The 26,596-nt window shown below is 42.8% G+C and overlaps 1 protein-coding gene across 6 annotated transcripts in view; it reads right to left on the bottom strand.

The window, feature by feature from the left end:
- The window catches only part of agap1 (ArfGAP with GTPase domain, ankyrin repeat and PH domain 1), a 153,025-nt gene that overhangs the window by 100,789 nt on the left and 25,640 nt on the right, over positions 1 to 26,596 (bottom strand). For 3 of the 6 annotated variants that reach the window (XM_088605706.1, XM_088605701.1, XM_088605704.1), the window contains exons 2-6: positions 15,565 to 15,623; positions 14,360 to 14,447; positions 10,072 to 10,086; positions 4,255 to 4,340; positions 2,598 to 2,739 (exon numbers count right to left, since the gene is read on the bottom strand). In XM_088605706.1, coding sequence (XP_088461832.1) covers positions 2,598 to 2,739; positions 4,255 to 4,340; positions 10,072 to 10,086; positions 14,360 to 14,447; positions 15,565 to 15,623 — 390 coding nt within the window. The remainder of the gene's footprint in view (positions 1 to 2,597; positions 2,740 to 4,254; positions 4,341 to 10,071; positions 10,087 to 14,359; positions 14,448 to 15,564; positions 15,624 to 26,596) is intronic. The other 3 variants (XM_088605707.1, XM_088605705.1, XM_088605702.1) reach the window with 1 other exon arrangement.

Consider the following 26,596-nt stretch of genomic DNA (forward strand, 5'->3'; position numbering starts at 1 on the left):
CACCTTTAAAGGCGCTATATAAAATAAAGTCTTTTTATTATTATTATTTTTATTATTATTATATTATATTATGAGCTGACTGGTATCTCAATCAGTAATGATGAAAGAATCATGCTGTTTCTTACTTAATAATTCAGTAACAATACTGCAATACTAATAAGTAAGAAATAAAGTTATTCATGAACAAAAAATCCAAAAGTAAAATCTTATCTAAAAGTTAATTACTTCTCTAAATAATGTTTAAAGTGTCTCAATTCTACAATTTATTCCAGCACCCCCATGTACATGCAATATTACACATCCGTATGGAGACACTTGGTGGGAAATACAGAAAATACAGGTCCCCTATAGCTTTATACGAGAACCAAAACAAAGAGGTTTCATCACCTCTTGGAACTGGCAGAAAATTAGACTCTAGGATGAAAGACTACATTTTTTCCAAAAAACCCCAGGAAAACTATGAGTTCTAGTTTTTAAAAAACATCTTCAAACATACGTGGGTCTGTGAAGGATTTATTTTTTCCCCAAGAGTAACTACACATGAGCGCAGCTACTCATCTACAATGCTGAAAAGATTGTGATCAAGGGTCAGAGAATGGCTGAGGTCTCAAGAGAAGCCTTGGTGCAAAACTATTGTAAAATATGAGAACACATTTAGAATAAGGTGCTACATAGTTGTCTGCCGGTGAAGAAGAAAATCTTTTACGTTTATGTTAAGAAAGAGAAGCACAAGTTGTTTCAGAGCCTCTGGAAACACTGACAGTATCGCAGAAAGTACTAGTTGTGCTTTAGCCTTTATGAAAGGTGACAGGGCTCCATCTGCTGACAATCAGGGAGATCCCAAAACACGGAAAACAAGGACTGTCTTCCCTACTCTGATGGAGTCACACCAGTATTAAAAAACCCAGAAACACACCCCAAGGTTATTCAGGTGTTGTCTATTCAAAATCAGTTACAGTGGTAAAAAGCAATTCTCTCAAGAGTGTGAGAGCAGTCATTTTGCTTCTTTAACCACACTGGTATTTTAATGGTAGTTAAAGGGTTCCTCATTTTTGTGTATAGCTGTGCCTCTTACCCAGGGGCTGTCTGAGTGCCTGCACACCTTCTTGTGCTTCTTGTGTTTTTTGGTGGTATGAGTCAGAGGGAAGTGAATTACTATGGACACATAATGGGACTATTTGAGTCCAGTCAGAGGGATACTCCCATTTTCACGTACGTCATCATAATACATCAGAAACCACCTGATCCGTCTGGGATGTGGTGAAAAAAGCCAGGCAACAGGCAGGTGAGTCTTTCCTCTACTCCTTTCTCAAGCACGCCATAGAAGCAGAAGCTGGAATTTCAGTTTTCAACTATATAAAAAAAATCTCTCTCAGGAGAGAAGTGTAGTTGTAATTATGTAATCAATAATAAATCACACCAAACCTACGCACTAAGTGAAAGAGAACAGGGTCTCACTATGAACAGCCTGGAAAGCACAAGGGAACAGATACTTTTCTCACCACAAGAGGGCGCTAAAAGAACACAATACCTCCACACATCCACGCAGGTTACTGGTCTGGCTGTGCAGCCGGCACTGAATCTATGATGTTACAATCAAGTTTGTATAAGTAATCTTTTAAAAAAATTAAAATTACCACTAAAGCAGTGAGATTTTCTCCCTATTTGTAAAGTTTCTCCCTATTTAAACTTCAAACTCACACACAATTTTCATTAATTTCATCAATATGCTAAAAACTTACCAATTAATGTGCTATAACAAAGGAATCTACAGCAGAATAAACATTTCTGAATTTCATCCGTTTTAATGTGCATCAAAGAATAAGTAAGAAAAAACGTTTTTCCCTAAACTCTGCATTTATTACGGTTATAAGGACCACAGAATGTGTTTGAGTTCCTACAGAATGAGACCACTAGGTGGCGATATTGGCTTTACTGAGAATATTCATAATAAGGTAACACTTTTCATATCACAGCATCCCAGAGAACTTCAGATACAGGAGGGGACCGACTTCATCCATCAGTGAAGCGCAGTCCCCACCGGCTGAAGCACCAGCAGCCTTATACAGCAGATCAGGTGGATACGTGTGAAACCGCCCCACCACCCGAACTGAGGGAGATCTTAGGCAGGCCAGATAGAGTGAAATCATAATAAATAATAAAAATAATTGCTTACACTTATATCACTTATATAGCTCTTTCTGGACACTTCACTCAAAGCGCTTTACAGGTAATGGGGACTCCCCTCCACCACCACCAATGTGCAACAACTACATGGATGATGTAATGGCAGCCAACGTCACTTATAGCTGCAACCTGGTTTTTATCTTCTCGCGTCTGACTCACCACCTCCAGCCTTGCTTAGCTCGTAAGATCTGGCAGAACCAGGCTAGGTTGTAACTCCACAGCTGATAACCAAAAGTCCAAATAAACAGATCCAATCCATTCCCAAACGCGGAAGTGGAAAGCACAGAAAAGGATGGGATGTTATTTCAGTAATAAACCGAATATAGTTTAAGTACAATCACCAGGGTGATCCACCTCATGCAGGAGTCAAGAGGAGGCCATCAGTTGCGATTGACTAATGGGAGTCTTACCCTGTGTTCCCACCAGCACTAGCGGGATTTCAGCGGTATTGCGGTAGTTGGCCATGCGGCTGTAGTAGTGGTACACCGTCTGGAAGCTGATCTCGTCCTCCAGACTGAAGACGAAGATGACGGCATCAACCCACAGTGCAAACTGCAAGACAGGGGAGAGGGACACGGTCACTGTCCAACCCAGGGTCTCAGCCCAGACACCCTGTCCTACATTCTGAGAGGGCGTGCCAGGCAGGGAGACAACCGGCACTTCAACACCACACTGACAAGACAGGGAACATATCAAAACAGAGAGAGATGATCCACTAGGAACAACCCCAGAAATGTCAGTTTAGGTCAAATATTCCTAGCAAGATTTCAAACATTTCTAAACCCCGTAAAATGAAGTGGTGCACGTTAGAAGCTAGGTTAAACAATTTAACAAGAGCTCCTGCAGCTCGGAGAGCAACGAGGAGGGTGTTCTAATCATTTCGTCTCTGCAACAGCCCGGTAAGCAAGACCTTCAGCAGATTTTTTGCCTGAATTCGCCTGCTACACCTGTACACTTATTGTACCATTTGATTCCATGTTTGATATCAACCGTCTCAGATTGCTGAATTTGGAATTGTGAATGCTGCCAAGAGTGCCCGTCTTCATCCTGAAGGGCCCATGTATTGGGATCTAAACCTGAACTGGTCACATATTCTCCTCCATCCTTCCCTAAAAAGGTCGATTTTAAAAGATGCTACATTTGAGAGCTTCCATTCAAACATCATTTTTGTCTCCGATTTCCACTACCTAAAATCCCTAAAACGAATCCCCAGCAATTAAAACCATGACCTCTGTGCGCTGTGGGACTCTGGCAAGACGCAGTTCAAAAACACAGCCATCTTGTGTAAGTGTGTGCAGTATTAAAATTTCCAGACACGCCCTTCTGTGCCAAAACACTCTACATGAATATGCAAGATGCTGTCACTGAGAACTCAGAGATGTGATCAGAGATTAACCATTGCTCACCAAACTGGTAAAGTGTTACAGGGAGATTCTACTTGGATGCTACAATTTAAACTTTACTGCCTTTTCTGTTGAACGTTTCTACACTTTCCGGATATATTTTCCCCAAGAGCAAAAAATGTTTATCCATAGTTCTCCATAGGTTTTGTTTTCACTGGCTGAAATAGAAACACCTGATGTCTCAAAATCTGTACTAATTGTTCTTAATGAAACATTTTAATGATGTGCAATTACATTGCTGACACTTCATTCTAATCAATTCAATAGGCTAATCGTATTATGCTTGTTCTCCAACAATGCCACACTTACAACTGAAACAGAGACCTGGTAAAGTATTTTCAGTAGCTTTCCTCTACATTGTCTTACTGTTATGGGTGTGAGTGTGCAGCTATTCTGCACCTGTCATTTATTTTACATCCTGGCAGAAACTGCAGGCAAGCTAAGTCAGAGCATTAAACACAGTCCCATGTGGGAAAAGCGGAGTACAGCAGGTATGGAAAACAACTCTCAGTGGAGGAAAGAGACGTAATTCTGTTTACAGCTGGTCTGACAACCTTTTAATGTGAAAAGGAAGACAGTTAACATGCTGAAACAAATAACTGACCCCAACTAATATCATGATTATGTTAAGAACATAAAATACACGGAATCCACCAATACCAACCTGTGCCTCTGGGGGGCCCCCTTCATCTCTGATGAGCAGTAAGTAGCTCTGTCCGTCCACAACGATCTCCTTCTTGAAGCGCCCGCCTGTCGGAGACAGCAGAGCAGTGAGAGGGGGTGAGACTGGGGTGGGGACGGGGCTCTTGTGAAAGATGCAGTATTTGCTACCTCCGGGGGCATGTGCACAGCCATTTGTGCGTGTGGCAACTGTCTTCTTTGGTGTCGACACGGAAGAAGACAGATTCCTGAGGTTTTTGGCACCCTGATAAATTTCATTTTCTATACCCATATCGGAGTGCTTATGTCCTGTTCTTGCAGCAGATAAGCTGCTCTTCATACTAGAAGGCAAGATTCTCTACTCCTACTCCTGGAGAGCCCCATTCCAGAAAGGCTTAAAGGTGACCCAATATCACTAACTTATCACGACTGGGAACACTTGTAAGTTATTGATCAACTAAGCCAGTAATTAGCTCAACTGGGAAAACTCATCCCTGGGGGCTCCAGAGCTTTGTTCCAAATGATTAATGAGTTGCTTCATTTAACACATCACCTGCAATTGATCACAAAGAAATTTTCCAAGTCTTTAGACAACACTGATTTGTAATGGTTATTTATAAAAGCTGCTGGAATGATTTTCGCCAGGAGCAGGGTTGGACATACCTGCTGCTGTAGAACAACGACAAAGCAGAAGAAATGAAACGCAACGAATTTGTATTTTGGAGGTTACTGCATTTTCCACAAGAACAAAAACTCCACATCGTTTTAAAAGTGAACAGGCACTACAGTATGCAATTGCTACAGTACAGTTATAGATGGCGATGTTTCCTCATGGCTGATGGATTGTCACAGGTAAATGCACAAAGGCTTTCTGGGTACAATACTGAGCCTGTTGGACAAACGAGTGGTGAAGACACATCTGGAACACAGCTGTATGCAGAGGTAGGGGGACATGAAGATGAGAGGAAATCTGGTTCCCACTACAGAGTTACGATGTGTTTTGTTGAAGTACAGTCGCAGTACCTTGGGTAGACACAGAGCTAGACAGCTGCTCTGTCTAAGGTCCACTGTGAGAGAAGAAATGGCTAAGTTGATGTAATACAGATAGGGTCATGTAGAGGATTCCATATGTGTGTGCTTCTGAAGCCTCTAATAATAAAATTAAGTTATTTTTGTACCTTTCCCAAGACAGAAGCGTACTAAGGAAAAAAGGATGTGATCTACAGTAGTTAAAACTCCATTGAAATTATTATATACAAAATTAAATGAAAAGAACATACAAATCATAATTAAAGGAAATCCCACCCTCAGTGCTCCCAACTTGACGACAGCTCTTTGCGCATCAGTACAGATGACAAATCACTTCTTTCATAAAAATATTAAGCATGGGAAGAAGAAAAGGCCATTCAGTCTATTACGTTTGGTTGTTAGCCTAAGGATCTCACCCAATCATTTCTTAAAGAGAGCCAGGGAATCAGCATCAATAATTAGTAACAATAAATCACAAGTCCATAATAATAACCCTTTCCATACTCCTACAACCCTTTGTGTAAAGAGGAGCCTGCTGTTCACTGCCTTGAAAGCACTGCCCACTCATTTCCACTTGCATCCTTGTCAGCATAAGACACTTCAACAGAAGCCAGTATAAGGAGTGGATAAATCCTTGGCTAAAAACAGAAATCCAGACATCATGTGCTAGAGATGGCCCTTGACAGGGAAGAGTCTTAACGGCCCTCTTGAGAAAAGTGGAAGCTGAGATCTCCTCTGCAGGATTAATGGAGATTGAGGGAAAGGAGCCCATTGAGTGCTGAAGAAGAACTGGGCTAGGAAAAGGAGTCAGGCAAGGCAGGACAATTGCTTTCAACCTCTCCCTGCACTGCGCAGAGTGACGGAGGGGAAACAGTAATTTCATTCTAATACCTCGTAACAGGATCTGAGGGCATATAGGAGAATGGCTCAAACTTATTACATTCTGAAGAGCAGCAACAGGATCTTAGATTAAATTACTTCAATCTCCAGGCACTGTTAGAAGGAAGTGCCCAACACCAAGTTTCTAACGCAATGTTTTATCATTCGACATGCACATGATTTGAAGTCACAGAACGGATAGTTACAAGATCTCAGACTCTAGAGTTAAAAAAGGGCATGTAATGCATTTGCCTTTACTGTTTTCAATTCAGCACACACTTCCACAGCGCAGTGCTTCCGACATTAATGGGTGTGCTGCAATAACAACTGCAATGTTGTTTATACATAAACAACACGTTTTGTGGGATAACCAAAGCAGCACGTTGCACATTTATGCAAGAGAGACGAAAGTTCACGTGGGAACAGAGCGAGGTGTCAGTTGGTCAGATGGAAGGTTTAAGGGGGGCTGAGCTAGAGCTGCATGTTTCTCTTTCAGGAATTTCTGACAGGTCCGAACACTGAGGCGAACGTTTTGTTAATTACTTTAACCTAACTGTAACACAGCCCGGATTCAAGGGTGCAGCAGGGACAGAACAGTAAAAAGCTACGTGGGTGCTGTCTGTCATGAAAAGCTTTTTAATTTTATTCCATTTTCTCCCCAAGTTCAGTTTTGCATATTGTCTAGTTTCTAAGAGAAACCGGTTCTTGGGATATCGGAGACACGTCGCCCACAGTGTTTTGCAGTCAGGAATCAAGCGATAAGGCAAGAAAGTAGCAGTTGTGCTCCAAACCGTTCCACAGTCATTGCAACCTGACTCATTTAGTCAGGTTGAAGGTGGAGGTCTTTAAAACCTCCACCGTTTAAGTTGTGTGCCTTCACTAGTCAGGGGTGCAGAGCGCTGGTTCAAGCAGTAATTCCTTTCCATACAGAATTCATGTGACCGCAAACATGGACAGCACTCAAGGGTTTTGTTTTAATGACAATGCAATGTACTGCTGACAAGAATAGCTACTGAGACTCTCTTTGACTTGCAAAGATGCCACAGACTGAAGGAAATACCTTAACATCATAACTCCAATTTGTAAGACTGAAAGAAGTGAAGTCTCCAGCCTGTCAGACACAAATTCTGGGATACAAGACTGTTATAGTGATGTGTGCTGCTGTGTTACAAGCAGAATAAGACATTCCAGGCGGATTCTGCTACTATATGGAGTAGATCCAGTCTGTTCAGAAAACAAAAAAGAAAGTGTGGTTCCTCTCTTTAAGATGTAATGTCAAGTGAGAAGACTAAAGGCCCAAGAAGCAGCACCATGACATCAGGGATTTGGGTAATTATAGATGTCTGTGTCGACTGTCATGAGACTGGAAGCTCGGTGTTGGGAATTTCTAGACATTTCCCAACTCTTATGTCATTGCAGGAAGACTACGCAGGTTTCCACAACGCAAGCCAAAAGGAGCGAGCCGAGCTCGGATTCACATGTGTACATTATAACTCCTATAGAGACAGATGGAGCGGTCTGCCTTTCATTTTCAACTCGGAGGAGTGGCTGAGTACTGAACTGAACCCTTAACAGGTTCTGGGATGTCATAGAAAACTAGATGAACGGCTGAAATGTGTTCCCTAATTAAAAAGCTTTCTGTCAACAGTGAAGCACCATCAATATTCCCCTTTCACTGGAAAGGGGGGTGAAAATAAATACTGCAATGTGCTGCACCGCTTACAGAAACAAAATCATTATGAGGAATTCTTATACCTTTAGGAGCTCAATTTTTTAATTAGAAAAGATCGATTTCTGGTGATTTATTTGAATATAAAAAAGTCCAAGTGGCAATTGTTCATTGGTCTTGTGGAGATGGCATGCTCTCCACATGTTCAGATGGATTTCCACAAGTTTTACTCCCACTGCCCAAAGACTTATGAGGCACCCGTCTCTTACAAATCGTTTCCTGAGGTTGATCCTTCTTAAACACAATGGGGCTCCCGTTTACTCAACTGACTTTTGTGCCTCTCAAAGATAAATCTGGTACAAGTTCAAATGCCAAAATTCTGTGTGTATGGTACAGTGTTGACTGTAAAATTTAAAAATGATAAAAAGGCATTTCTTAGCTGCCAGAGGAGACCAGCCCAGAGAAGTTAGAGGAGTATCTGGGGAGAACTTGAAGGTTTGGAAATAAACGAGTCTCATTAGCTTGGCAGCTCCATGCTTAGCATTCATTCCATCTGAGACCGAGAGAATGCGATGGAGAAATATCTAAATGTTTGTAACGAACATTTTAAGAATGAAAACAAGGAGGAGGAATGAGATGTTAGCTGGGGCCCTTCCACTGGGGCAGGTGGAGCAGTCTTAAACACAGCAGGCTGCCCTGCAGGGTCTCCACCTCCCTGGAGCTCCTCCCAGTACTGAGCTACTCTCGGAGCGCAGAGGGAGAGCAGGGCCCTGGCCAATTACCCTCATCAGCTCTTGTTAATTACTTCAGTGTCCCCTTGTGATGAGGTGGGGGTGGGATGGAATTGCACAGCTTCTAACAGAATATTTAGCCAATGGAGTGAATATTTTCCAAGTTCTGCAGAAAAGAAGAATCTATTTTTTTTTTTAAATAAAGACCTATATACATAAATGCATACATTAATTATATTCCAAAATCCCTCGGAAAAACTAAAAAAAATACAGTGCCGAAACAAACAACAAAAAAGGAAAAATGGAACTAAGGGTGTTGCTTAAATATAAACCATACTTACTAAATGCACTACATATAGACCAAAATAAAAGTTTGCCCTCCACCATCAGGCTAGAAATAATGTAAAACAAATTTAATGGTTCCAACTGTTAAACACGGGAAATATTTACCTAAAGCAAGTAACTGCATTCATCTAAACCCCACCCATGACGAGTTCAGGCAAAAGATATGTCGACACAGTAAGTGTTCACTGCACAGCTGGAGATATTCTAGACCTGTGGTCAGTGTATTCATTATTGGATATTTCAAAGGCAAACTGGCCTGAATCTCACTTCCTTCAGCTAATTATACAGCATTACACAAAGTGATCTCGGCACTGAAAAGTTCCAGTTCAGATGCAGTGCTGTGAGAGAGGAGCACAGGCGGGGATCGTGATTCAGCTCACTGGGACCACAGGCCAACATCCTCGGACTGCGTTCTCTGTAACGAGGCCTGCCAGTTCTCCGAACCCAAGACATCCTCCCTTGTAGCAGACGCAGTCCGTTTCTACCGTTACCATTTTCACAGTCCGTTCCTGTCATGCTGCAAAACCTACTGGAGAGATGAAGCTGTCACATAGTACAGCTAGTCTTTTTCCACAATGGTTATGAGATGAAGATGATGCTACAGAACTGGCCAGCAGGTTCAACACGCTCAGAGATAAAACCCCAAGCTTCTCTTCATACAGGGTTTCTGAGCTTCTCCGATATGATACAAGAAGCTATAATGGCCTCCTTATCCCCCTTCTTTAAACCTGATCTTAAATCAGTTATATACAAGTAAGCCCCTTGTGACTTATTATAGGGGCAATGACTTTGCAATTGTGTGAGGAGCAGAAAATGCTGGAGATCAGGGTGAAATACACTGTGTGTTCATATGATAGCTGCCATTAGGGAATTCAGGCATCCAGCTCTCACAGATAGATCCCAGTAGATCTTGGGGCAAATCCCCACAGTATCAGTAACACAAAGCCCAAGTAAAAGAGCATTTTGAACTTGTGATTGCAGTGGGTCACACTGAGAAAGCTAGGTGCTATGGGCTGAGCCAGATGAAACTGCTGGTCGCATGTGGGATCACAGTGGTCCTGTCACTGACTGGCAGACAATGGAAGGAGGAGAGGGGTGGTGCTGGAAAAAATGAAGCATGGGCTCTCAATGAGCAACAGACAGGGAAAGGCAGAGAGAATATAGTTACCTGCATCCATGTCAGCTATAAAAAGGACAGACAGCAAGAGAGAGGAAATAAAAGAAGACAAAAATAAATCAAAGATTCAGGTCGTTTCCAAGCACAGCAGCACATACAGTCAAGAGCCACCAGGCACTGTAGCCATCCAGCACAGAAGTAAGAGCTAAAATAAAGACAAGCAAGTACAGCATGTTAGGAATCTCTGAAGCTGAAGAGCAATACATTCATTCTTGTCTTCAGCAATGCATATTATGTAGGATTTAATACTGAATTTCATAAAATATATATATAATACACCGGGAGACAAGCTTCAATGGCATTTTAAAAAAATGAATAGTCTAATCCTTCCCGACCTCACTCGAACGTGAATTTCTCACCTCCACCCATACTCCCAGAACAGTTGCTTTAGTGAAATTGTCTCTCACCCAGTCTGATTTTCAGAGCCACACTGTCCCGCACAGCGCCTGGAAGGGTAGTGTCTCCCAGGACCTGTGCTACAAACTCGCTGAGCCCAGAGGGAGAGAACAGAGCTGGCTCACGTGGAAAAGCCCCACAGAGAGATCAAAGCAGCTCTGGCAGCTTCCCCGGCAAAAAATGACTTGCTGCCGAAACTTGCACAACCAGACATGGCATTTTGACTTCACTGATCGTGTTTACCAAACGGGACTGTAAACAATCGGACGTTCTGAAAAATATTTGCATACTTTCGGAAAGTTTACACAAGCCACACATGATAAATGCTTTCCTGTGTGCTTGCATTCTGTGCACAAATGAGTAAGAGTAATCAAAGGATTGTTCCAGCACGCGCTGAGGAAAAAACCACTTTGAAAAAGTTTTAAGGTTAAGAACTCTGCTGTTAATAAAAAAACATGGCCTTATAAAAAGAGGTCACTTTCAGGACAGGAGTGACTATTAAAAAGCAGGGGGGTGTTTTTTTTAGTCTGACTTCTGTTAAAACATTTGGAACCTGTTCGCTTTTAGTAAGGGGGCTTTGATTCCTCAAGGACCTGCAGTACACACTGCCTTTCAAATGGAATCCTGAACCGTAAAAGAAAAAGGACCAATAAGCTAGGCGAGGTTTGATTAATTTTGGAAGTAATAACAGTATTGTTATTAATAATCAAAAATAATGTACAGCATGCAGTTGAAAATCAATCAAGGTGTTGTTCACCAGCCAAAAGCTAGATTAGAGGAATTCTGCATGTTAATAAAATACAGAGATTGGCTTTCACTTAAACATACACAAACCTTCAGACTCATTGAGAAGTCGAATTAATTTAAAGACTAGGCCACTTCAGAGCCAAGTATGCTTAAGATTTTATTTAAAAAATTCTAATTTCTTAATTTCAGCAATACATAATGTCTTCTTTCAGAGGGTCTCTTAAAAAAACTTTGGCTAATATTTATGTCACCTGACTTTGCACAAGGGATTGAAGCAGCACAGCCCAGACCCAGGGTGAAGTAACCACTCACAGCAGTACAGAACTTGGAACTTGGAAAATGGGCATAAAGATAACACAGGAATAAAAACATGACCTGTCTCCCTATTTTTCATAAACTGTTTCCCTGATGTGCATAATCTTTTCAAGTTAAAATTCTGTAGACATATTTAGGACAGTAAATGATTAATTTACATCTCATAAGCTTTCTATGACCAGAGCAAACAAGATTTCTTTAATGGCGTGATTTTAGAATTATCGTATTTGTATTTCAATCTCACAGATAATGGACCACAGGAAACCCATCTGAAGCAGCAGAAATAATCGCCCGTATTTAGAATCTTATTACTAATGCATTTTAAAATGGATTTTTATGCTCTTCCCTAATACGCATTGACTTAGTTCTAACGTTTAATCTTTTGTATTTTCATCCTTGCATTCCTTGTGAGTGTCATAATGAGAAAATGTAAAATCTCACAAGGAAATATTTTAAGAAACATACTATTTACAGTTTTTCACATCTGCACTCTGGCACTTTTCCCCTCGCCGCCCAGCAGTACACGTAGAAGCACTGCAAACCACTATCCCAGAGAGCTGTGCAATTAAAGTGCTCCCGTGGCAAGACAGACTGGGATGTGGGAAAACCGAGGAAGTCGCAATAGGACTATTTTATATTCTGGTGTCCCAGGATATGCTAGGCTGAAAATAAGGTTACAATCAACTCACGGAGTCAGCCATGGAGAGATAAATCCAGACTTCTTCCTCCAATCTATCAAAAGATGGTTGGCTATGATCAGTGCCTACAGAGCAGGCTAAACAACTGTCTAAACTTGAGTGAAAAAAGGTTTCCATCTGTAGTTTCAATTGTATCACGCTCCAGATCCTAATATAAAGTTTAAGATTAAATGCCAGTCTGTTTCAGATTAAGTCAATTGATCAGAAAGTAAATTAATCTCTCTGCTTGGACACAGTGGCATTCATTACCAATAAAGGCCAATAGGAAAGTCAATAAAAACAACAATAGATCACCCATTACCAAGCATTACTTAGAAAAAGATCATCAATTATTTCCCTTTGGTTTCACAGTCTTTCCAAAATGTTCTTGTTCGGTGATACCTGCTTTGCAATTTTCTTCTGCTGAGAACAGAATCCAAAAAGAAAGCATTCATCAATACTTTTAACTATTTTAAGTTAAGATAGGAGACTGCTTTTCTAAAGTGCTTCTTTCATGCCAGCATGTAGAAAACGCATCAGCAAATCCTTTAATCTAAACTAAACACGAAGCATCAACACTTTGGTTCCTAAAGATTTTTAGGAACTGCGCCGGATTGTTTAACCACGGGCCTGCAATATCAAATAGCGTTTTCTTTTTCTAGGAACAAAAGGGTGGACTAGGGTCAAAATACCCTGAGATCAGGGGTTTTGGATTTTCATGAGCTGGGATGAGTTTGTTACTGCTTATTGCTTTGTTTTGATGTGCTCCTTCTTGCCAAGTGGAACCATTCCTGGTCTCTGCCTCGCTGTCTAGAGATGAATAAAAAATGAACATGACAAGCAGAACTGAAGATAAAATGCCCAATGCAGGCAATTCTACATTCGCTGATGAGCACCTAACTTCCCATGGAGAAGCAGGGACTAGGTAGATGCACAGGCTATGGAAAGCAGGAAGGCACTGAGGTAGCAGCATAAATGACTGAAGAGAGGATGGGGAAAAAAGACCCCGAACAAAAACTGTGTCAGAAATCACTGATGATGCACTGTACACACTGTACAGAGAGACTCCGGGAGCTGCCTATGATCCCAGACTTATGAAGACAACCTACTAATTGTTAATATCCAGTGAGTTTCATTCCTGCAAGCCTCGTTCATTTAGAGATGCTTTAAGGTATATCCGTCCAAGCATACAGTTTCCTGGACCAAAATATGAAGCTTTAAATTACTTCAAAGGCTTTTGGAAGAAATTTAAGAGATCTGCTTTCCCGCCAAAGCACATGAAACTAGACAAAAATACACTAGAGCAACTTTTTCTGCACTCTTTAATGTTCTCTTTGGATGTTTGTTTTTTATGTTACTGTTGAATTTCTGGCAGAGAATTGAGGAAAGAAGACTGAAACATGTAAGAAAAAAATTCTGACAAAGCTTAAGTTCATGCTAAAATGGAACAGAAAAAAGAGTAACCCTAATAACTCCCTAGGGTTTCCTGAGAGGTCACTCTATAAAGCTAGCACAAAATCTATTAATGATAACATTAACAGCAGAGCATTAAATATTCAAACACTTGGTACACATATTCAGGCAGTGCTTAAGGGTTTGAAATGTTGTCAATGATGGAATTTTGTCTTCTTTTAATTACAAAAATGAAAAACTATGACACAGGCCCTAAAGCAAATGTGCTAAAGATCAGTGGAGCCAGCAGAAAGTGGGACTGCTAAAAATAAGACTACAGGAAGTTTACAAAAAGTTATTTTCAGTAAGGAGCTCAACTGTGCCAGTTTTCAATAGTGGGTATTCTAAGAGATTTCATGCAACTGTTTAAAAATACAAAGTACTCAAGAAGCTTTTCTGGTGATTAGGCCAAGTTGTATCACAGCCATATCTATGCAGGTCACTCAACCCAACGATCAGTCTATATAAATGAAAAAAATTAAGTTTAGAATCATTAAAAATGGATAATACAGCTATTAATTACCATACTTAATTAATTACCATACTTATTTTGGACTGACCGGGACTACAAAAAGAGGTTTTTGGTGGTTTCCTGTTTAACAGCCACACAGAAACCACTAGAAGAAAAGTGTTATAAGAAGAGTCTTTAGCAAACCAGATGTAACATTTAGAGGTCTGCAAGGTGACCTTACCTTCCGGTGATTCCTCCTGCACATACGTCCCAGTCAGGTACCTGTGTACCAGCGCCGACTTCCCACTGGCCAGATTACCCACAATGCCCTGGAAAAACACCAACACACACCAGGACCTGAGAAGTTATTCCAAATCCGAGAACACTCTCCCAGCATGCACAGGACCAATACTTCCTTCCCTATGCCTATTAGTCACTAGCAGCACAGACTGATCAGATTATCTTCTAAAACAATGTCAAATACTTGACATGAAGTCAAATACTCATCAGATTTCTCCCGTTTTAAACGGGTACAAATGACTGGTTGATCCTGTAGCTGCTGTCTACTGTGGCAACGTTAGCTGGCCTCAGAGGTCTGTATTGTCAAAGGTGTAAATCCAAGCTGCTTTCCACAGTAATACAGAGTCTACGTTCTGAAGAGCTACACAATGGATAGAATTCAGGTAAGGCGATATTTGGATGCATCACCATAATTAAGATGCTAGAGGTGATATACAATAAATATTGTATCAACTGTAATGTTTAATATTTTCGTGCAGCATTATTATATGTGTGTGCCAGAGTATGGCCAGAATATATGAAAAATTTGATTTTTAAGCACTTTTCTTTGAGGAAGGCAATATACGTTGAAATATCCTTAAGCAAAATAGGACAAAATCAGTTTGGGGTCCCTTAGGGCATTTTGGCAGCTTATCTAAATCAGGCACAGGCACTGACAGTGAGCCAGGGAGACGTTATAGAAAGGCAATATGCAGAAAGACAGAGACACGGTAAAGAAAAAGCTTTCGATATTAATGAGCTGGTTGACAAGTGCTCAGAAATTACATTGTAGTTGTTGCTGTTGTAGCAGATGTAGTATTTTGCAAAAGCACCCTAGTGGAAAATGTGTTTCACTCAGCTGTTCACATTGTTAGGACATTACTACAACAATGGAGGATGAAAACGTGCCATTTTTAATACAAGTCAGAACTGTAATATTTATAGTGTAATCTGTAATAAACCAATATACGGGAATTTATAACATATAATTTAAGAATGCACAAGTAGAAAATATTACCAAGGATGACATTTAAAAGGTGTTTTATTCTGCAGTGTTCTCTCCATGAATACCAATACTGGCAAGAACAATATTGCAATACTTGATGTATGTCTGAGTTAAAATCATTGCAGATGAACTGTGATCAAGGCATAAAACAGAAGACTCACCACTTTGAGCTCAGGTACTGATCGACTCAGGGTCCACTCCTGACTGTTTACAAAGGCATCTGAAAAACAAATACCACAGTGTCAGTAGGTATAGCAACATGGAAGAAATGGTTATTCACACCTGGGTATTTTTTCAGCTCACCGCTTCATTGCTACTCCTTTGTGTGTTTAAATAATGAATAATTACAGAAATTGCATGAATATGGCTAAGCCTCCAGGGAATAAAGATCATTCCAACCATCAAGTAAACAGAAGTGAGGAGGAAGCAGTGGGAGGAAACAGAGTGGGAGATACAGACGGAGAGAGGGAGGAGAGGAGAACAGCCAGCCACTTATTACTCCTGACACTCCACTAGCAACCTGCCACAGCCCGCTGTCCCCGCACACCCCCCCCTGCCCCTTCCCCTCCAGTCTCTTCATGCTGGTCCAGCCAAGCGTGGCTATTAACCCAATTACTGGGCCACACCAAGCGGCCCACACTCACCGCCGACATCTCCACACACTGTCCACACACACCGGTGAGGTGACCTCTCCTGCGCCCACAACAGCACTCTTGACGGTGCCTCAGAACACCAATCCTTTCTTCCGGTTCTCCAATAGTTTCCTGATATTAATGTCAAAGAGCCCTGGTGATTATCTGCTACTTGAGCAGGTTTATCTGAATGACCAGGGGACAAGATGTGTTCTGTGAGCCAGCCAGGGAGGGAAAGTGCATTTCGAAATAAAAAAATCTTCATTTTTGCCACCACCATGACATTTCTTTATTTCCCTCTGTTCAATGAGTAGACTTATTTTATCCATTTCATCTCCATGTAGCCTACTAACACGCTATGAACAGGCATGTTTTTCAATTATTTATATTTTAATATTTCATATCACGCCATCTGTGCCCCAGAGCTTAACTTCAGAAGCAGCAATTCCACTCTGAAACAGGCCAACCTTTACATAACTGGTTGCCAAGGTGACCATTTTCTAGGTGAGGGCTATGTGTAATGTCTTTCAAAAACTAGCTACCGTAGCTTGAAATGATATTTGATCATTTCAATAATGATATTTGAAATGAAACTGATCCCTTTGTTAGTCATTTTCAAAGTTATGGGTAAGATGCCATTCCCACACATGACAGCATAAATACAGCTGCCTGAGGCTGCTACAACACTACTACAGCTCAGCTATTTTTGAATGTACACAATGACCCACATGGTAAAGAATTGGTCTTAAATCATTTTATCCAAATACGATGTCCACATATTTCCATTCAGAGGTAATTCATTTTAAATAAGGTTTCAGTCCCCCTTGCACACGAATTCCAGCACAAGCAACACGTATAGAATCTATCCAGTACTGCATTTGTCTTCTGAGATTACCTTCTTTGACCTGCTTGCAGAAGTATGCCCTGAGTAAATGTGCCCTATATCTGCCACAGAAGTAAAGAACTTATCCCCCCTCCCTTGTGCTGTATAATATGCTTTATTGACAGGTCATTTACTTAACGTTTCACCTCCAGAGGATTGCCGTCTGCGTGCGGCGAGCACAGAGCACCACGTGCGACAGCTATGTATTCCCTTCAGCAGGTTTCTCACAGCGTCTTTCTGTTACAACCTCAGTTCGTCCCAGCGGGAACCTTCCCAGGTGAAAACAAAAAAGCAACATGAAGGAGCAGGTAACTAATGCCAGCGAAAATCTGCCTTCTGGTGGCAGAAGCTCCACTAATCCATTCTGTACCCGTCTACTTACAAGGCAGTCGTGCATTATTGATGAATGTAGTTTCCCATAGTGCTCTTGAGTCACCGTTTCTGACTTGACCCACATCGTGTAATTTCATTTGATAACAAATTGTGTCTTTAAAACCCCCTCTGGCTTTAAATGGCGGAGATTTCAAGAACATCTCGTAAACGATGCTGCAGGGCTCGCCCACCCCCACTCCCCCGTCTTCACTACCGCCGCCCCTCCCCCCCGGCCATTAGCACTGCCCTGCTGCCCTCTGCGTGCCACCGCTCCACTGACACAAGCCTGCAGCGCCCTCAACCCACTCAAGGCCTGATGGGAAACCAGGCTACACAAGACCGCATTTCTAATTCCCCTTAATACCGCGGCTGGAATATCATCGCCTCTCCAGTTCCTTAACTGTATTTCACTTCGTTTGTCTTATTTCTGTAAAGATTAAATATATAATCGGGTCAAACCTAAATCATACTTCATTTTCCGAGTGCTGGTGAATCTGAAATGAGGGCCCGATCCTACATACTGTAATTTGCGCACATACTCGCCTGCTGTTAGTTCTACTCTGAAACAGCTGAAAGGTTTTTTTCTTTCCCCTTTTCAGCGAGGAATTCACCTTTTCTTAAATACCTTCAACCTGTCGAGATGTAAAGAAAAAAAGTGCGCTCCGGAGGTGGAGCTCAACCGAGGTGGGTGTGGTGTGAGGTGTTGTGCAAAGATTCCATGGGCCACTGGCTGCGATGGGCGTCTGCTCGTTTCTGGGCACAACCCCTGCCCCGTCACGAGTCAACACAGCCGTTCGCCAAGGACCATCTGTACACCCGTGATCGGACTGGCTCCGTGTTCTTTCTGCACCTTCTCTCTGCGGTCCGGATCGCCGCTGAGAACTGATTCCACTCCAAAGGGTTACTTTGGCTCAGCCGGGAAAAACAAAAACCGCCTTTTCTTTCCAAGACAGCCTTTCTTCACACTGTGCTGCTGTTTAAGGAGCGCAGGCTGCAGGCTGGAGGCCATAGCTTTGAAAAAGAGAGCTTATTGTTAACTTGGGAACAATTACACTATGTGAATGAATCTAGCATGCCCAAAGAATCTTTCAATTCAGCTGCCTGTTTCTTGGATCTTATGTCTCATTGAAAACTGACTAAAATAATGCCACACTGACTTCTTTTTATATATATACTGGATGTCTTTAACTTGACGTAATTAAAACAATTACTGACTGTACAGCAGAGTTACCCTCTCCTTAGTTACAGAATGAGGTATTCTACCTGTCTCTAAGGTCATAAAAGTAGATGGGTCTTGCATCACTCCAAATAATGGATCCACACTAATCCGGTTACAGCATATAAACACTGATGTTCATCCATTCTGTTATGAAGTTGCATTAAAATTTGTGCTCTCAGATACAGCACACAGTAAATCACATAGAACGTACTGGCCTCTTAAATGTATATTACTGTGTAAGTGCACTTGGCAACACAAACTAATTGCAGTCTGATCTCTTTAATTATATGTAGTCCTCATCCCTCCTACCCCCTCTCTCCTCTCCAGCTCCCTCTCTGAGTTCTCTCTCAACAGCAGGTGCGGCCACAGCCTCCTCCTCAGTCAGCTCATACCTCCAGGGCTGAGTGCTACAAGGCGCAGAGAAAGAGCCAGGCGGAGGAGAGGAAGAGAAAGCAGAGATGGAAAGGAAGATGGAGAAGGAGGCAGACTGGAGGCAGAGAAGGGGGAGAATTTCAGGCGGACAGGCCTCTGTCCATCCCAGCCCAAGCAGGAGCCGGCCAGGCTGGGTGCACATCATAGGGGGCAGACTTCACCATTGCCTGTACACACCTGAAACACTCAGGAGCCTGGATCTTGACCTGGCTTCACGCCTTTTACTGCCATTTTCTGATTCACAAATCAAGAAATTAATGCAGATGTTGCTAGACCACCATATGAGTCAAGTATAGGCATATATTTCCCCTCCTCTGTAACACTGTCAGAAAGTACTTAACTCAATATACCAGAGGTCACTAAGAAGGCTTTTAACAACAGAGGTCAGCTTTACTGAGCGGGCCGTAAAGTCCAAAGTGTGCAATGTGCTCCTTTAAGTCTATAGCAGCCTTGCAAATTCTATGTCAAAAACAAACTATTTCATGATGTTCTTAATTTCCATTCCTCTTCCATAAAGAAATGCTTGCACACTGTAATTACTGGGTGGAAGGAACATTAAGAGTACAACAAATGACACAGCAAATTACATATTGCCCGAATAGCTTCATCTGTAGAACAAAACACCATCGCAGGCGTTTTTGTTTAAGCCCTATTCAATTGTCTTAGAACGTTTCCTCTGGTATTAGTCCCAACAAGTCAGAACCAGGGACACTCATGTGTACAAGTATTTCAGCCTGCTGTGATTACAGGACTACATTAATACCTTTTTGGACAGTCTGGCATCAATGCATCTGCAGTGAGTTATTGTGACCTTTCCTCTACTACATAGGAGGCAAATCATAAATAGCTTAATGAACAATTAATCCTACGAGCATAAAAATATAACTCAATAAAAAGATGGAAACCTTCTACAGGATGTTTAAACACAAATGGCGGCTACGTTTATTCCTGGAACACGTGATGAGTGGTAATTTGGAGCTGGAACATGCGCTTCTGAGCAGCACATTGAACCACACATGCAGAGAAGTAGCAGGGAGGACAGAGTGATGCCTGACTCTGAACCCATGAGGTGAAGCAGGAGCTGAGTTTTTGAACTAAGCTCTCAGTTCTCCAGCAGATCTACATCCCCGTCCTCACCTGTGGTCACGTGCGTTGGGCAGTGTCTAAAAGAATGAGATTGCAAGTGGCAGAAATAAGGCTTCTCCATAGGGCTGCTGGGCTTACTGTCTGTAACAGAGCTTGGCAACGCAGGAGAACCTTGGATTGGGTCACTGCTCCTCTGGATCGAGAGGAGACAGTTAAGGTAGCTCAGGCATTTGTTGAGGACAGGAACCTCCAGCTGGAGTAGGTTTACCAACTGCCTGCTCTGCTACATTTGAAATGACCTACCAAGGCTGTAGGTATACTTCTTGGGACGCAGAAGTGTTCTGGAGAGTTTCAAGGTTCCAGCTGAAGGTCTTTGAAATCCAGCGATGAAAGGGCATGTTTGTTTTACAAGCACAGTCCTGCTGCAAAGACGGGATTTTTGTTTTTCACCCCAGACTCTCCCCTCAGTCATGTGGGGAAGGCGCTGCCGTTTTGTGTAAAAGGATAAGCAATTCTTCTGGATCAGAACACTGAAGTGGGTGGCACCTAGAAACAGTACTTTTTATCCTTAGAAATAAAAGGCGTTCCAACACACTGAGGTTTAGATTCTGCAGTTGTTTTGTGTCAGACTGGGGGGCTTGTAGCCATAAAAAAAAAACTTTCAGCGAGCCAGGTTCCTTTTGCATTTTTTCCCCTTACTAGATCCTTCTCTGCAAGATGTGTGCGGTTCCAAATTACTCAGAACGTCTCGCCTTGATCCAACGCATGTGCTCTTAAAACAGCGGACAGGTCACACACATTACACTGTTCTTGGACTCGCCCCCTAACTACCCCAGAAATGATTTGTCCTGCGTCCATACCCTACAAGCCATACACACACGTACGAAAGATGTTATCTAAACACCTGACAAATACAAGAAGACAAGTGACGTCAGTGACGTATCCGAGATGAACAGCAGTATAGACTTTACTGAAGCCAAGAATTCAGAGCACACTGTGGACGAGGTTCATTCATGGTTCGTGTTCGCATGAACAGGGTCCTGCTGCTATGACATCACGAGCCGAGATCTGCTCGGCCTGTGTTCCCTGTGCGGCCCAGGCAGCGAAGCAGAGAGGGAGGGAGCTGTGAAGGAATGCAATAGAGAGATATGCCGGCAATCACTTCTTTTATTCCAAAACAGCCTCCTCCCCTTTTCCCGAAGACCGTGCTAAAAATAGCCGGCAATCCCTGTGGAATGCCACTGGCTGCCTTCCAGATGTCTGTGCTCCAACTTTATTCCCCCCCCCAGTTATTATTCCCTCGCCGAGACCTGCACTCTCCCCGACTTCCTCCGGCCTGGTACCCGGGCACCGCCAGTCCTGCCCAGCATTCACACACACAGGCTCTTTCTAGGAGCGCGAGGACCACTGCTGAGCGAAAATGAGCTACAAACAGGCGATTCCTCACTTTCGGGCAGTCCAACAGGGAACCTTGTCACCTTGAGAAAACAGCGCTGCTGAATGGAGGTGCTCAGCCATTAAGTTCTGCACAAGACTGCCACAGCAGCGGCCTTGAGCCAAGGTAATATTTCACGACGGAGAGAAAGTGAGCCAGTAAACTGTGATTCATGATAAACATCAGTGGTCAAAACTCCATATCTTCTCCAGAGCCAAACAGTACTAAACGAATGCAACTCCTTGCAATTCCTTTGCCACTGTGAGCATTCAGTGAGCTGGTCCTGAGAAGGCTTTTTGGAAGGACTGAGCTGGAAGGCTAAGCCAGCCTGCAAACATTCATTAAATAAAGGAATTATTACAATACTCTAACTCTGTAACAGTGTGAGCTTGTATGACTGTCTCTCTCACCATACCCCCCAAACACAGCACGATAAAGAGTTCTGAACGGTACTGCAGCATATGACACATCTTGCTAATAAACCATAATTCTGACCACGTTTGCGCAAACGCTTTGGCAATACCTGTGTAAAGGAACAAGTTAAGGTTTATTCCAGGCTGAAAAGAGAAGCAACACAGCTGTGGAGCTTTCTTCCGGTAACCAAAGAAGAAGGGGTGACCCTCGGGTGATCCTAAGAAGGCTCCACAGCCGAAAAGTTGTGTTTCTTTTCTTCTCTTGTCAACATGGAATAAACCTTTACTTGTTCCTTTGCAGCCTACGCATGCTGACGCAGCTCTCTGCTTGAAATACCTGTGTAATGCCAATAAAGCCCTCCTGTGCACTACAGCGCAACATCTCACTGCCTCTGGGCTGCTGCCGCCTCTGATAGCTACAGCACAAGAGCCTGGGCTCTGGAAAGAGGTCCAAGAGGACGAAGCCCCGGACATGGGGCTGCCAGCAGGAACAGCCCTGATCCCTGCATTCAGGTGCAAAATCAACAGCACACTAAATCCCCAGGGGTCAGCGGGGAGAAGGGCGTATAGACTGGCACGGGCTGCTTTGACATTCAAGAGGATTAGCAGTTGTTTCACTCGAGTAAGAGAAAGAAATGAGTGGTGGGGGGCAGGGCAATGGCCTGGAGACAAGACAAATGTTTTTTTTTTTCTTTTGTTTCTCTCCCCCCCCCACAGGCCCCCAAAAGAACCTGAGCTCAACTGATTAAGGAGGAGGAATAACTGGCGAAAAGAACAGCCCAAACGTCTTATTCCTGGGCTATCAACAAGTCAAGTGCCGCAATATTGGCGACATTATGATGCAAATGCAAAGGGATCACAGTGGTACGTCTGATTAGCCTCAATGTCCTTGCGTTTCGGATGGCGAGTCGTCCCCCTGGAAACACTGATGCCTGTGGCACAGCACTGCCGGCGAACACTTTGGTGCTGTTCTGAAAGTGTCTGGCGCGGCGACTGTAACCTCAAAGAAATAGCTGCAAACAAAAAGATCGTGTAGCGCCTGATTTCACCATTGTCATTAATGCTGAAGACTAACATTTTATTTATAACAATAATTTTTGTCTTTTATCATAATAGCGGACGGTGATCTGAAACCAGAGACACCTTTCTCAGTAGCCTCTGCCGGTGTAAGTTTGACATGGCTTGCTTCCTGTGAGCATGAAGCAGCCTGTTAATCTGGGCCTGCGCCTGGCTGCAGTGTTTCAGTGGCAGAACAGAGAAACTGCAGATCAGCAGAAAAAGTCACCCAAGGGGCATCAGGAACGAGGAGGTAGGAAGGAGGTACTGGAATCCATTCCAATGCGGAAGATCAGAGGAGTCATATGGGCTTTTCCTCCGGATTTCTCTCCGTTCCATATGTTCCTAATCACAATCTGCTGCAACGCTGCAGGGCTTGGACGCAGCTCGCTTCCACGCTTACAATTAATTACTAACAAGTATATCAGTATCCAGACTGGAAAGCTATAGTCACCAAGAGCGATTTTCTGAAATGGAACAAGTCAAGACCACATACCTTGCAACATCTTGAACAGTGGTAAAAGGTGACCCACTGACACTTTACATAATCGCTCCAGATAAAATGATGCCATTCAGGTAATGTAAATGGGAACGATGGGAAAGGTTTCTTGGCAAACAGCTTGGAACTGCCTGGAGATGTTCTGACAACCCTCTACTTTCTCTTCCAGGGATGCCCAAGCACTTATGCAATAAAACAATATAAGAACAAAACCCCATAAAAGAACACTGTGTTTCCATGGTTTTGAGCATAAAAGTGAAACCTGAACAAGTTTAAGCAGGGCACTTGAAAACGTATGTTTAAATGACAAAACAGAGGACTGATGAGACATTGAAGAAACTGGTCCCTTCCGACGGTGTATAATATCCAGGTCTCAAACTTTCTGCAACACAATAATTGTGCAAAAAAACCAACAACATAGCACCATATATAAGATACTGGTTTTGTCATGTGAAATTCTCAACCATTCAATATTTCACAATATTTAACATCCAGCCACTGCTCTAGCTGAAGTTCTGCAATAATGACAGCACTTTCTATTTAGAGGAAAGGGGCAGACAAACCTCCGAAAAAAGACAACTATACATTATCAGGAAGTGCAAAGTCACTCTTAGCCTTTACTTATATGGACATTTTTCAATGCTGTCAAAGTAAATGCCTAATATTACTGCAGATATAACAATATCTTAATATTATTGAGATCACTTGTATCGAGTTCATTACAACTCATGGAGAAACCACGACAGGCCAGGTCTTTCCACAGGCGATTTATAAAAGGAGTTTCTAAAAGGGGAAAGCAGGGAATTATCACTGATTACAACCTACAACACGTCGGTGTCTCAATTTCACCAGTGAAATAAGCATACAGACAATGGTTATATCCAGTTCCTAAATGATGTCGCTATCTCCTGTAATGTCAGCTAGCTGCTATTACTCACGCTCAAGGGCAGAATTCAGAACAGCAGCCGACTTCATTTAAAACCGTATCATTAGGGGGATATTAAAATTCCACTTGCACATAAACAAATTATTCAGATACATTGTTAGACAGCTCATGTTAGTGTGTCTTGTATGATAATACAGCAACTGCACAAGGCTTTTTGATGTTCTCCTCATTGTTTCCCAGTCGCCCTCCCGCAGAGCCAAGGATGAACGAGCACGTGTGGAAACAGAGGGAGGGGAGAACCTCTCCACGCTGTCTGCCTAGCAATTTGTCAAGCCACCACTGCATCTCACCACTTAGGAGGAGGCAGGGGTTCGGGCAGCTCAGCCAACACAAAGGCCCTGGATTGGTGCCCATAGTGGAAGGTTATATTGCATTCACAGACTAATAGGGAAAACAGGCCTGGGGAAACAGGGTAAATATTAGGAAAAACTGCTCAGCTTCACTTCAGTGCGGTACAGAAAGGGTCATGGTCTGTGAGCATGCCTCCCGAGGACAAGGGCCTTGTGTTTCCTGTGGCTGTGGGGTGTTTAAACCCATTTTGATTAGCGAGACCGCGGCATTTCTACCTTACTGCAGTACGCATCCTTAACAGCTAACTGCAATGCCTCGGACTCGATGCACGTCAGCACTATGCCCTTTTTTCAAGGTCTACCATGTTTTTTCCGTACTACATATTTATCGTTCTGCTGTTATTATTTATTATGTTTGTAATGTACTGTCTACACTGTATGGTGTTGTCTGCTGTACTGTGTCAGCTGCTGTACTATGTACGACCCGAGAGATCAGCACAGATAAGTACTCCAATGTAAAAGTACATCTAAATTCCTCTACTCTACTATTAATACAGCAGAACTAAAATTCCTTAGAACAGGTCCCTTTCTAGGGTGTCAGAGAATACGTCAAGACTTGTGAAAAGGAACTAGGCATTTTAAATGAAAAATGCGGCGCTTCATCCAGAATGACGAGCCCCCCTGGCTGTGTCAGCACGGATCTTCATCTGCCTTGCAAGAACAGAAGGCAGGGGGTGGAGAAATCGTGCCAGGGCTCTCTCTCTACCTTTGCCTGGAGCTTAACAGACTGATGCACAGAGCAAAACAGTGCTAATGAAGAGTAATACCCAGGACGAACACAAACTGTAGATCTTAACAATATGTTACTTGATAAATTAAAAAATAAGACAAAAAGACACAGAAGAGAAGTGTTTTGATGCTAGTAGTAGGTACACAGAACGGTGTGCAACAGTCACACACAGATCGCCATGCAGCCAATATTTCATTCACCATGGGGAGCTTCGAAGATCAAAACCTCTTTGTTTAGCCTGAAAGAAAACGTATTGGCCCTCATTTAAGCTCACTAAATAAATGATCCCAGGGAGTTTCTCTGGAGTGATTGGCGGCATTTCATAGCCTTGTTTACCGAGGCGCCCTCTGAAAACAAGAGGACCCACGTGCGTAAAGGAAAGAGCAGACCGTGAGGACCTTAAGCACTGCTGCAGAATCAAGATCCTCTGCAAATGGATCCAGCAAAGGGGGAACGTGACTGTCCTGTGCAAGAACGACTGGAAAAAGAAGATCCAACTACCGGAGCGCTCAGGCTGTGCCTCTTGAGCTCTCTGAAGATTGCTCTAGGGTGCTGGAAATTTAACCCCAGCACAGCAGTCAGAATTGTAGAGCTCCTCTCTGATAGCTCCACCCACTGGCTTTCCAAACTTGTTGAGCTCTGCCCAGGTGAACCCTAAAAGAGGCCCATCTTCTGCCGAGTGGGTACAATACAGCTGAGGTGCTGTCCAGAACAGACAGGCTCCATACCATACTCACACACCCTGCCCATCGGGCACGGCAAACCACGTAACACACCACCACGCACTCACACCAATCCCTCCTCTCGGATTTTAGCTTCCAGCACTTGGGCCCAGACTGAATCACATTTTCAACCCACTCGTCAGAAGCAGTTTTCAAAGACACCTCTGGTGGCTGGCCGTTTTCCCACTGTTCCTCAAGTTTATCCAAAAGAAATTTAGAATTCCTCACACTACGTGGATGTATTTTTAATTAAAATGTTTCCCAGTCCTGCACAGAAAATAACTCAAGCAGATGTATTTCCACTGAGGAGCTACGACTGACCTTCAGTTACTCCCTACTGCTTTCTTGGTAGATAAATAATAATCCTAATTATTTCAAGATGCAATTACTGTTGTTGAAATATATTAAAGGACACTTC

Source organism: Lepisosteus platostomus, chromosome 14 (genome assembly GCF_059453375.1).
Source record: "Lepisosteus platostomus isolate fLepPlt1 chromosome 14, fLepPlt1.hap1, whole genome shotgun sequence".
Taxonomy (NCBI): domain Eukaryota; kingdom Metazoa; phylum Chordata; class Actinopteri; order Semionotiformes; family Lepisosteidae; genus Lepisosteus; species Lepisosteus platostomus.